Source organism: Melopsittacus undulatus, chromosome 2, assembly GCF_012275295.1.
Source record: "Melopsittacus undulatus isolate bMelUnd1 chromosome 2, bMelUnd1.mat.Z, whole genome shotgun sequence".
Lineage (NCBI taxonomy): Eukaryota > Metazoa > Chordata > Aves > Psittaciformes > Psittaculidae > Melopsittacus > Melopsittacus undulatus.
In genome coordinates this window covers 102,899,988-102,913,139 of record NC_047528.1, presented here as the reverse complement: position 1 = coordinate 102,913,139, position 13,152 = coordinate 102,899,988, and the positions used below count along the sequence as shown (strand labels likewise).

Sequence of the window (13,152 nt, the reverse complement as noted above, 5' to 3'; positions counted from 1 at the left end):
AACACCAGACACACAAATTATTAAGAGTGCACAGCCCTAAATGGAAAGAGTAAGGATTGAACAATGCACTGGAGTAAATGAACTCACCTTGAAACCCAGATCAACATTTACTCATGAGATAAACCTCTAAAGGGTCTGGTTTTACTACCATGAGTAAATTGCCACTTTGTTCCTGGTTGATGTACAAGAATGGGAACAGATCCCATTCTCGGGGCACAGGGGTTTCAAAGGAGACAATACTCATGGGAACAACAGCAAAATAAACAAGAAACCCTTTGAGGCAAGATTTTCAAAAGCTGCTGTCGCTAGGTCCTCCAAAGGAAAAAGACTGTTTCTGAAAGATCAGGTTAATTGTGAACTAAGATATGAGAAGCAGAGGCACCAAGATCAGTTGTGGTGGTGTTTCATTCTTAGGTGAGGATGACGTAAATTAGAATGCAGAATCTCACCCTGCACTTCAACTTTCACAGGAACTTCTCCAGTAAAAGAACAGATTAGGTGATGGTAGGATATGACTAGAAAACAGATGGAAACTACCACCTCAGTTTTTAAGCCTAAAGAACACCAGACAGACCCTTCTACTTCCAACAGGCTTGGTACTTCTTAATTACACTTCACAAAGTCTGTCACTGTCTTCTAATTATACATGATAGGTGAGGGGGGTGAGAAATCTGCAGGGAACAAGGTACCATTTAGAAATCCAAATTAATCAGCTCTCACACAGTGCACAGGAACAAGGGTGGAGGCCTAAACCTTCAGTTCCAAGTTTTCTAGGGTTCTTCTAATCCAAAATAAGTGAATGTATTTCTTTATGAAGAAATATAATTTTTTAATAAATAAATTTAAAACTTTTATATTTAACTGTACATAAACCACCAGTGTACCAAAAGTTTTTAGTACTGCTGCTAAAAATCTACTGGCGCCTTTAACTGAGGCATCAGCAAAATCAGCAACTAAAAAGCCTATCACCTGAAAGTTTCTCAGAAATTTACAGTACTTATAATAGTTAAGGAGTTAACGACAGCTATAATCAGTGTTCATCACTCCGCTAGATTTTGTACATGAAGATCATTCTAGATGCAAGAAATAAGGGCCATCTTTATATACCTGTGGTTAGCTAAATTGGGATCTTTCAGATACTTCCCAGAATCCCAAGACTACAGAAGTTAATCCTGACAATGGCTCGTACTTCAGGTGATTAATTATGCCTACCTTTCTAACAACACATTCTGCTGATTAATAATGAAGTCCACATTGGGTCACAACCAAGTAGGATCAAGACACCACAATATCAAATGTGTATTAAAAATATAGCCAGCTACAGTGTTCTCTCCTAGTGATTTCTGAATTGTGCCAGTTCCCATCAGAACCATGGGTACTGTGGCTGCTCAGCACCCTGACCTGCCCCACCGGCTCAGGAACTGAGTGAGCTGCTTACCTGGGTACTGCATACCATACTGCTGCTGAGGCTGAGCCTGCGGCTGCTGAGCAGGATAACCAGGCTGTTGGTACTGCTGATACATCTGACCTATGGATTAAAAACGTATTTAGTTGAAGGCCAGCACCCTAGCTATGTTATAAACACACAATGAATAACATCCTAACAACTAAAAAATCACAGAAATAAACCCTCTTACAACATGTAAAAATGTCTTTTCAAGAAACCTGAACATGGTGGGTGAAGTTTAAAAACATGTGTTCCACCTGAGTATTAGCTGTAGCAGTTACCAACTGGAATCTATCTACAGATTTTAGCTTCTGAACCATGCTGATCTAAAGATTAAATGCTGCTTGTCTATCTCCAACTGAATAAATAGTTCTAATTCAGCACATGAGACCATTTCACATGTTCATAACCAGTGCTACTCTGGTGGGTAACAGAGGAGGAACCTCTGAGCATCTTGATAACTGCTCCAGAACTTGCATGGTAAATTAAAGTACTTCAAAAGTTTAATATGTCCTCAGATTGTTTATATTAGGTTTTTAAGACCATTTCTGCATCCAAGCACTATAAGCAGAGTGGTACGTTATGTATTCTGACCACATCTTCCACTGGTATTTTAGTATCTGACTTGCTGTAAGCCAAGTTTTCTTAAAGAGAGCTGGGGCATACACCCTAAAGCAGAAATAAGATAATTCTTAAACTTGATTATTCCAATTCAGTGTGAAGTTTTCCTAAACTCATTGTTCCAAATTTTTTGGCAAGAAGAGGCAGAATATTTGTTCAGACTTCACCTATAGGCCTTGTTCAGGCTTTATGCTTCTGCCTTTTTTCAATTTAGTTAATAGGCACAGTCACAGAACAAAAGCAATTATTTGCCACAACTAAAGCTCTGCTGAGCTGGAGCAGACATGGAAAATTCACTGTTACTCTAGCAACTTTAAGTGTTACTCTACTGCTATTCATTCTGGAAAAAGCAGCACAGGTATAAATACACTGTAAAGCCTATCTTCTAAACTGCACCAAGACAAATGCAACTCAGCTCTGCTCCAGGTCCTCTCAGACCCTGTGCACACTGCTTTAAAAGAACTCCATATTTCTTTTTTTATCTGGGTTACTCACAGCTTGAAGGCAACGGTATCTTACATTCACACTAAAGTGATCAAAATATTATTTGGTATGCAGCTATTGTGTGATGAAGAGAGTGATAAACACAAGGCTTGAAAGAATTTAAGCCTGTTAGCTTGATAATTAAGAATGAGAGACTCAGAAAGCATGTTTTCTGTTGCTTAAACTCAGCTGTGAAGAGGATGTTCTGGGAGAAGCGGCAAGAGGCTGCCTATCTCAGGTTACCTACAGGAAAAGGCAATGACCACACTGGCACCTGCTGGACGCTCCGAGTAAAGTGCTGTGAAAGACAGCCCTGTAAACTAACTCCCTGTCACAGCAGGGGGATTTTCCAAAGCTGAGAAGGTTGCCTGTCTTCACCAGAGTAGAAGCATTAGTGAGGACCAGAGAAGTATTCCAGTGTCTTTGTTACAGCCATGAAGGTAGTCAGGGACCCAACTGGTCCTTAAACAGTTTTCCCTCTCACTGGAGCTCTACTCTGAAGCCAAGATGAGATACAGCATCAGTGTCTGGTTTTCTACTCAAGCAGCACTTACTGCAGTCAAGGATCTGTCAGCATTTACCATTGTTCCTGTGCACTGAAACAGCCATTTTAGTCTGATTCAGGAAAAAAGACAAATAGGTGTATTCACACAATATTCTCTTCCCTAGAGATCACGAAGTGCTTACAAGAATGAATTTTGCATCCATTTCAGCAAAGACTAAAAAAAGCATTCACATCTGTACAGAACTGGTTTTATTCAGTGGGTGAATTTAGTGGCACAAAAGGACAGGCATGCCAAATGAGACAGCACTATGCTCAAATGCCTTTTTCAGTATCATCTGTTTGCAAAAATCCCATTACAAATAATGCCTGGCATAACCAGAATAATTGTCACATGATGGGCATCGCCATTTTACTTATATCCTCAAAACAGAACCATAGAATCATAAAATAGCTAGGGTTGGAAAGGACATTAAGATCATATAATTCCACCCCCTCTGCATGGGCAGGGACACCTCACACTAAAACTATGTCACCCAAGACCCTGTCCAACCTGGCCTTGAACACCACCAGGGATGGAGCATTCACAACTTCCCTGGGCAACCCATTCCAGCACCTCACCACCCTAACAGTAAAGAATTTCTTCCTTATATCCAATTTAAACCTCTACTGTTTAAGTTTTAACCTATTACCCCTTCTCCTGTCACTCCAGTCCCTCTCCAGCATCCCTGTAGGACCCCTTCAGATACTGGAAGGCTGCTATGAGGTCTCCACGCAGCCTTCTCTTCTCCAGGCTGAACAAACACAACTTTCTCAGCCTGTCTTCATATGGGAGGTGCTCCAGTCCCCTGATCATCCTCGTGGCCCTCCTCTGGACTTGTTCCAACAGTTCCATGTCATTTTAATGTTGAGGACATCAGAACTACACACAATACTCCAAGTGAGGTCTCACGAGAGCAGAGTAGAGGGGCAGAGATCACCTCCTTTGACCTGCTGCTCACGCTTCTTTTGATGCAGCCCAGGATACTGTTGGCTTTCTGGGTTGCATGCACACACTGCTGCTCATGTTCATTTTCTTGTCAACCAACACCCCAAAGTCCTTCTCTGCAAGGCTGCACTGAATCTACTGTCTGCCCAACCTGTAGCTGTGCCTGGGATTGCTCCGACCCAGAGCAATTGCATCAGCCCACCTCACAAGTGTGTCAGGGTCCCTCCAGATGGCATTCCTTCCCTCCAGCGTATCAACTGAACCACACAGCTTGGTGTCATCGGCAAACTTGCTGAGGGCACACTGTCTGTGTCACGACAAAGATGTTGAACAAGACCGGTCCCAACACCGATCCCTGAGGGACACCACTACTTACTGGTCTCCAGCTGGACATTGAGCCATTGACCACAACTCTTTGCGTGTGGCCATTCAGCCAGTTCTTTTTCCACCTGTCAAATTGATGTCTCTCCAATTTAGAGACAAGGATGTCATGTGGGACAGTGTCGAACACTTTGCACAAATCCAGGTAGATGACATCAGCTGCACTACCCCTGTCCATCAGTTCCACAGACCCATCATAGAAGGCCACCAAACTGGTCAGGCAGGATTCCCCTTTAGGGAAGCCATGCTGGCTGTCATCAAACACCTGTTGTTTTTCATGTGCCTTAGCATGCCTTCCAGGAGAATCTGCTCCAAGATTTTGCCAGGCACAGAGGTGAGACTGACTGGTCTGTAATTCCCTGGGTCATCAATTTTCCCTTTCTTGAAAATGGGGGTTATATTTCCCTTTTTCTAGTCGTTGGGAACTTCACCTCAGTGCCATGATTTTTCAAATACGATGGCCAGTGGCTTAGCAACTTCATTCGCCAGCTCCCTCAGGACCCTTGGATGTATTTCATCAGGTCCCATGGACTTGTGCACATTCAAGTTCTTAAGATGGTATCGAACCAGATGCTCTCCTACAGCAGGTCTATGGTCTTCACTCTCACAGTCCCTGCGTCTGCCTTCCAGGACTTGAGTGGTGTGGTCAGAGCCTTTGCCAGTGAAGACTGAGGCAAAGAAATCATTCAGAACCTCAGCCTTCCCCAAACTCAGGGTAGCCAGTTCTCCCAAAAGCTTCCGGAAGGGGTCCACATTGCAAATAAAAGACAGACTAGGGACAATGTAACTACAGAATCCCTTCCTGTTATCTTTCACATCCCTAGCCAAGTTTAATTCTAATTGGGCCTTAGTTTTCCTAACCTGGTCCCTAGCTTCCTGGACAACATCCCTGTAGTATTCCCAGGCTGACTGTCCTTGCTTCCACCTTTCATAAGCCTCTTTTTTCCCTTGAAGCTTCCTCAGCAAATACTTGGAAGATGGGGCAGAAGCACAGCTTGGTGTATTTGGTTTTTTTTTTTCAGAAGTGAACTAGTATTTTAAAACTAGTTTATAACAAGAACATGCTCTGTTGAAAACCAGACCATCCTGCTGAAAACCTGATCATCAAAACTTAGCCAAAGATCTAGCTGGGACATGGTCCTGCACTGGTTCTCATGGGACAGCACAGGTCTCCAAATTACCACTGGACTGCACTCCTATCAGACAGTGAAGTATGGAAAGCTACTCCCTGTTTCAAAGTAAAGTCTTTGAACACTTTAGGTAAAAACAACTTAGTTAATTAAAAATCAAACCTCAGGTTGATAATTACATACATATTACCCAGCTTTGGTAAGAGACCACTATTTACCATGCACATAAAGGCACAGCATAAGCGCTGCTACTAGTATTGCTGATGAACAAAGTGCAATAATGACTTCTGATCTCTTCAAGAACTGAACCTATTTTATTCATAGAGTGAATCTAAACAATACTTAACATATTCAGTGGCAATAATAAGAACTGCATAAGCTGCAGACCAAAACCTTCACAATTATTGTGGTTGCACTTTTATCTAAAAATAAAAAAGGACTTGGGCAAAGGCATAGCTCAGTTCAGTGTTTAAAAATACAAAAAAAAGCACACTCTACTTTCCTCAACCCAAGTTCAGAAAAATCATTATATTTATCTACTCTAAAACATAAGCCTGAAACATGAGCCTAGACAACTTCTTTCCCAAGTATGGTGAGTTTTGCTGAAACAAGTAGTTTTTCCCTTCCCTGATGTTAGCAGCCAGTCAGGATTTCAACCTAGTGCTGGTAGTGCTTTAGAGCATTTATTTCAGTCTAGTTTAACACTGACACTTAAAATCTTGTACGTTACTGTACAGAAGTAAAAAGACTAAATTCATAAAATGCAAGTTCAGTAACTGAGGGCATATATTTTTTTAATATTAAGTTTACTTGTTACTGACAGAAGAACTGTATCTTTAACCTACAAAGATGTCTCTTGATGTTTCTTCATATCACCTGAATAATTCATATGGAAACAAGGGGGGTGGGGAAAAGCAAAACAAAACCCCAAAGCTGAAAGCAGCAAAATAAGTGTTTTATAAGCTTTACTGCAACCAGCAGCATTCATACCTGCTTAAATATTATCCGTAAATAAGAACTGTTCAAATGTTCTGCAACAATGTCAGAATGTTACAGTGCCCTTCAGCCAACACATTTCAAGTGACTGTGGATACTGTGATCCTCCTCAGTAATGCCTCTCAAGTGTCCCAGCATTACGCCACTACAGAAAGCATCAGAGGGTTGCAACTTGTTTCTAACACTAGCACAGAAACAACTTTACGTTGTACATCGTACTGAGGTAGAAATACCAAAGTCATTCCACAGACAGTTTTCTCCAAAACTATGCAGACCTGAAGGCTTGGTGCTCTTCAGAAAGATCAGTAGAAAAATGATGCCCAAACATAGCAAACCTATGAATAGGTTTATTTTTAGAAGAAGAAAAAAACCATGTAAAAAGGCATAGTATAAAGGAATCTGCACACCAGAGTTAAGACCTTAAGCCTTAAAGGAGAGGCAGCTGAGGCTCTCAAGGGTTACACAGAAAAACTATAAAGCAATGAGATAGTCCAAGCTTTAATCTGACTAGCACAGAGCTGTACATAGAATCATAGAATAGTTAGGGTTGGAAAGGACCTTAAGATCATCTAGTTCCAACCCCCCTTGTGAGGGACACCTCACACTAAACCGTATCACCCAAGGCTTCATCCAACCTGGCCTTGAACACTGCCAGGGATGGAGCATTCACAACTTCCCTGGGCAACCCATTCCAGTACCTCACCACCCTAACAGTAAGGAATTTCTTCCTTATATCCAATCTAAACCTCTGCTGTTTAAGTTTCAACCCATTACCCCTTGTCCTGTCACCACAGTCCCTAAAGAATAGTCCCTCACCAGCATCCCTGTAGGCCCCCTTCAAATACTAAAAGGCTGCTATGAAATGAAATAGTGACTCTGGTCACTCTCCCATGAAATAGTGGCTCTGGTTTGTTAGACAGAAATGAAAAATAAATAACATTTTTAATTCACAGAAGACAAGCTAACAAACTGTTAGCTGAGTAAAAGCTTGTTTCAACACATAGAGCATGACTGGAACTACGATCTTCAGCTGTATCGTGCAGCCTACATAAATCTGACTTACAGTAAAGTGAGCACAGATGCAAGTAGAAAACAGTACCATGAAAATCCTCTTCATCTTACATCACCTACCTTTACAGAAAGCTATTGCTCCATCTGTTGTTTCTATGCTGAACAGCACTTCAGGAAAAAAGCTTTTCTGCCTATTGGAACAGATGATTTTGTAGTTTGGTATTGACTTTGGGCTGCTAATATGAAGTTATAACTGCTGATCTCTCACATTCAGACACCATCGTTCATGCTTTACACAGCAAACATGCTCCTTACCTTCCACCTGACCAGTCTGGGGCTGTGTGCCAGTGTAGGGTGGCTGCTGTGCTTGAACCCCAGGAGGGTGGGCGGCAGAAGAGGAGGAAGCAATGCTGTCAGGTGTCCCAGATCTCTCTTCTGCGGGGGCACTGGGTGGTCCTAGAGGAGAAAGGAGAATATACAGCACTTCAAACTAACAGAGTTTGAATTAAAACTCTTGCACAAGACCATTTCTTCACAAAGTTTTTTTTTTCAGTTTTCTATAGATTTCCATCTGAGAGCCACACCCAAGCTAGAACTGCACGTATCTGCGACACCTAAACTCTCCTGTGAATATATGGGGGGAAATTTTCAACCTGTCTTTAGGCAACTCAAATTTCATCCTTCAAGGAACCTGACCTATCTGTGGGATAAACCCCTCCATAAATATGCTTCTTCCACTGCTTCAAGCATTAACCTTGCATATGTCCACTGAAGACTTACTATGTTTGGACAGCACATGCACCTACATACCTATTCTTTCTCGTCTGGAGCAAAGGTGAAAGGCTGTGTGAAACTGCTCAAATGTACTAGAGTTTTACTGTGGTCCACACAGATCTTCCTGGCTCCTAGCCATATGAATGCTACCTATGAGACACTACTTTAAAACACATGCCTAAAGTTAAGCACAAGCATTAGAACTGCTGCAAGTTCACTTTTAAGAACATTCTATTTACACAATACAAATACAGATCCAACAAGGCATTAATCGTGTTTTCATGGTACCCTTATCAGGGAGAAAAGGAATCAAATCTGCCTATTTCTGGTTTTGCCTTTATATACATAACTGCAGGATTATAGCTTTAGAAATGGTATTTCTTATATCCTGCTTAATCCTCTGTGAAGTTCTTTATACATTCGAAGTATGGTCAAGCCCACTCAATCAGAAAAATTTATGGAGACACATAAACACTGAAGCTGTGATCAAAGCATGAAGTGGCACTGAGGCTTTACAACAAGACAAAACTACTCCTTCAACAGTAAGCTCCAATTTTACACTGGTTGTACTGAATGCTCTATTTCATCACTACATTGTTCAGAGACAACCCAGTGTAAGTTTTCAAAAAACATCAAACCTTTACCTGGTTTGTGACATAACTGTGTTGTGACAATACAAAAAAAAATGTGCCATGAAGGAACAGATCATGCAATAAGCCTGATCCACAGACTAGTACCCCAACCTGAAGACAGCCACTCTGTCTGTGGGCACAACTTTGGATCCTGCACAGCTGCAATCACACAGTGCAGAATCTTTCCTTCCACCACACACCTTTGCCAAGGCAGCTATACTGCAGAAACAAGCTCCGGTTGCTATTCCTTTACCCACCTGCATCATTACTTCATACGTCACGTAAAATTTATTTGCTCTAAAGTTTAGAGTACCTAGCACATACCACTAAAAGCAGTTTCATCTTCAGGTTTCAATGCTACAATGAACTTTGTCAGACTCACAGATTTTCTGAAAAATCACTTCTCTATATTCTGTGTCACTCCCAATTATATCCTACATTGCTTTTTTAACTTCAGTTATCCTGTCTTGACTGCATTCAGTTTAGCATAATCAGTTTTTCTATGTTTAGCATTCTACTACTAGGTAGGGCCAGCAGTCATGCAGCTCTTCAAGAATAAACACAGTTCAGACAAGAATATTATTTCTTTTTGTTAACAGTAAAAAAGTTAACAATATTTACTTTTGAAATGGAACAGAGAAAAAAAGCAGGGTCATACAAAACATTCCAACTGACCCACACAGCAAAACACAAGCCAAGAACATGAACAGTAAGGTCAAACCCAAAGCAGAGCAGTGGATACTCTTTTCCTATCACTGGCAGATACCACTTCAATTAGTCTACACAATAAATAAATTTAAGTAAGTATTTATATTTTTTCAGTACAGTAAGTAAGCCATTTTCTACTCCAAGCTAAAGCACACTGCTAAAAACAAAAGCAACATTTCAACATTTTGTATACAAAAGTTAGCAAACACAGTTACAACACCTTAACATACCAAGTTTTGGAATTCTGAAAAGAAATAGCAAATACTGAAGACAGCTTAATATATCCAAAATAAAATACGTTGTTACAAATCAAGATTCGAGTCACTGATTACAAACAGGTTTTGCTTTCCTTTTTGTAAGACATATTTTTACCTGACACCTGATCATCTGTCAATCCAAATGCTGACATGACATTCTTGCTGATTTCATCCTGGTTCTTCAGTGGATCAAATGCAGACATGCTTGCCGCTATGACTTGAGTAGATGGCTTAACACTAGAGTCAGCAGCAGCAGGCTTTTCTTCCCTCCCATCTACAGCATCTACAAAACGAAATGCTCCGTTATTAATTCCCAAGATCTGAAATACAATCGTATGTGTGCACTGTACTACAGCAACTTTGAATTGCATAGTTTGGGATTGAGGGAACATTTTAACTTTTGAAATGCTTATGTCAATAAAATAGTGATGAATCAGTGTTGTATCTCAAACTGTGCTGAATCAGAGAGTTTAAGTTCCATCACGCAGTTACTTGAAGACACACTGACACTGCGGAATATCAGCATCTTGTATCACTCTCAATTCAAAGAAACAAGGTTCCTGCTTCAAACATACTGTTGTGGTACATCCTGCCTACAGATAATTCAAAATTAAGATAACTTATAGTACTTCCAGTTTATTATAGCAGCTTTTTTTGTTCTATCCCCTTCTCCCTGAATTCTTCCTAAACTGAGAGGTAAAGTTTATCATTTTGCAATTGTACACCTATCAGTGAAACACTCAGAAACCCCTTACATAGTAAGGTGCCACATTTTCTCTTAAAAACAAGTGCAGACAGAATTTAGACTGGCTAGCTTTGTTTACACTCTAAAATACAAAAGCAGCGCTTCCTAAAAGAAAGGTTGGAGTTCTTGGTTTGCCTCTTTACTCAGAATGCTGTACTCCATGACTTTGTGCCATTGTTTTCTGTGCCCAGATTACCCAGAATCTGCACACAGAGGTACAGTTTTTACAGTACAACAGCCCTAAGCTAGGAGACCACTGCCTCATAACTGGGAGAATCGTTTCCCATTCTGCTCTCCCCTATAAGCCTTTCCCATCCCTACCTGCACACTTGTGCTGTTTATCCTGAGACAGCTCTGATGCTGGTCTGAGCTCAAAATATGTGGATTCAATTTCCTAACCTGGCAAAGAAAGTAGATATAATTTTCACTGAATTCACTTTTTACTGTTTTAGTGCATCAAATTCTCCCAGCAACATGACAAGGTAAGCACTAGAGCTAGTCCAGAGCAAGCAGTGGGAGTACTAAGCTGGGAGCAAGAACTCTTCAGCAACAACAAGCTGTTAATTCAGCTCAAAGGTCTCTCAAAATGTTGTGACTCACAAGTGTTAGTTAAAGCATTTTGATACATGGCACAGAAACTCAAGACTTCAGTTTTATTCCCAAATTAGCTTAGTGCTTTACTCCAGGTAATTTGTATAAAAATTCTGTCTCTCAAATAGAAAGCATTAAATATTATGTTCTGAACCATCAAGCAACAATTACAAATGATCACAACCAATATTCAAGACTCAATTTTTTACTTTGTTAAACAGCACCCAGCTCTGCAAATCAAACCAAACAATGCTTTGCCAGGCTACCTACCACTGTCAGGCAAGTTAGTGGAAAGGCCTGGTTCAGCTGGTGGTTCTAAACAGTCCAGTAAACGATTTACTTTATTGCGAAGTTCTATCAGCTCTCGACGCAGATATTTCACCTGATTAGATTCTAAGGGTCTTGGTTGTCCGTTCACTGCAAAACAGCAATTAGATAAATTTAAGTCTGCAGTAATATTTTGAAATCCAGTTAAAAAAATAAAAATCCAACTTTTACTTGCTTGTAGCATCATCATCCTCTGTGGAGTTTAAAGTGACAAACTCCAAAGTTTAGTCAACACAGACTGAACTCATTCGGGAGTTTACTGTTCCTTTAATATTATCTCAGTTCAGCATAATCCACAGTACCAGAACTGCAGAGTAAAGTCTTCTGCATTGTTTCCTCATTTCCAGGAACATACTACTTGGTTGCAGAAAGCCGTCCCTTTAGAAAATGCCTTTAGAATTAATGTAAAGTAAACACAACTGCTGCAGTTCATGAATAAGGTCAGTGTCCAAGTTAACAGCTGCTTGCTATTCCTTGGAACTATGTGCTAATTTACCAATAGTAGCTTGAAAATAAAGGACTATTTCATACAATGGCTGACAGATAAATATTGAAGTCTATTCAGCTTTAAGCAACTAATGTTAGTTTTTAGCAGTGTACTAGTAACAGTGCAGAATGACCATTATCTTAGATTTCTCATGCACCTGTGAAGAAAACATCAAAAATGCTAGAGTGGGGTTAACACGGAAAATAATATCAAGAAAAAAACAATACGTGTGTGTGTGTATATATATATATAATATGCATATAACATACATTAAGCAAGCTTATGAAGAGAAATAGTTTCAGTTACCCTAAGTTCAGATGTCATATGAAACAGAGAAATTAATATCATGTATTAAGACCGTATTTTTAATTTACTGATTTCATTTTTCTAAGGTGAAAGCTGAAAGTTTTTAGTACCTTAGAGTGAAGTCCACTGCCAGAATTTTAATAAACATTATTAAAAGAAGAGACAAGCTTCTATACTTACCAAACAATGTCAGCTTAAGTATCCTACTGCATTGAATTGCAAAGGAAAGATCTGAGCTATCAAAAATTGTTATAAGATCTCCATCTGAAAAGGACATGAAAAAAAGTTACATTAAAAGCAAAGCCTTTTAACTACTGACCTTCATGGCAGGGCAGAAGTGTTACTTCATTACTCACAAATAATTTTCCCTATTTGATTCTGAAGTTACTAGGAAAAAAGTTTATTATTTTAGCCCAAGAATCAGTGTTCTGGGAACTTATCCACAGAAAGTAAGACAGAAGCATGACTGGCTAGAAAAGTGAGTCTTCTGACATTATCCCTTTGAAAGTTTCATAGAACTCACCATTCTTGTCTGTTTACATACAGGATGAAACAGTGGAGCTACAAGTTTGCGTAGTCCAACACCAGAAAGAATGATGCTGCCAGTTAAGTTATATGCCTGTTCCAACTGGGTCCAAAACTGTGCTGTTCATGTACAGACAGGAGGAGGCTGAAGGTACATGGCACAAGGCAATTCCAATTCAATTTTTAAAATACAAAATACGCACACTACCAAGAGAAAATTTTAAGTGACTAGAACATTTTC

General features: G+C 40.1%; 1 protein-coding gene across 5 annotated transcripts in view; it reads right to left on the bottom strand.

Moving 5' to 3' along the window:
• The window catches only part of TFG (trafficking from ER to golgi regulator), a 32,698-nt gene that overhangs the window by 2,583 nt on the left and 16,963 nt on the right, over window positions 1-13,152 (bottom strand). For 4 of the 5 annotated variants that reach the window (XM_005151583.3, XM_031051272.2, XM_031051270.2 and 1 more), the window contains 5 exons: window positions 12,567-12,650; window positions 11,537-11,683; window positions 10,046-10,213; window positions 7,875-8,015; window positions 1,439-1,528 (listed from right to left, as the gene is read on the bottom strand). In XM_005151583.3, the coding sequence (XP_005151640.2) occupies window positions 1,439-1,528; window positions 7,875-8,015; window positions 10,046-10,213; window positions 11,537-11,683; window positions 12,567-12,650 (630 nt within the window). The remainder of the gene's footprint in view (window positions 1-1,438; window positions 1,529-7,874; window positions 8,016-10,045; window positions 10,214-11,536; window positions 11,684-12,566; window positions 12,651-13,152) is intronic. The other variant, XM_031051273.2, reaches the window with a different exon arrangement.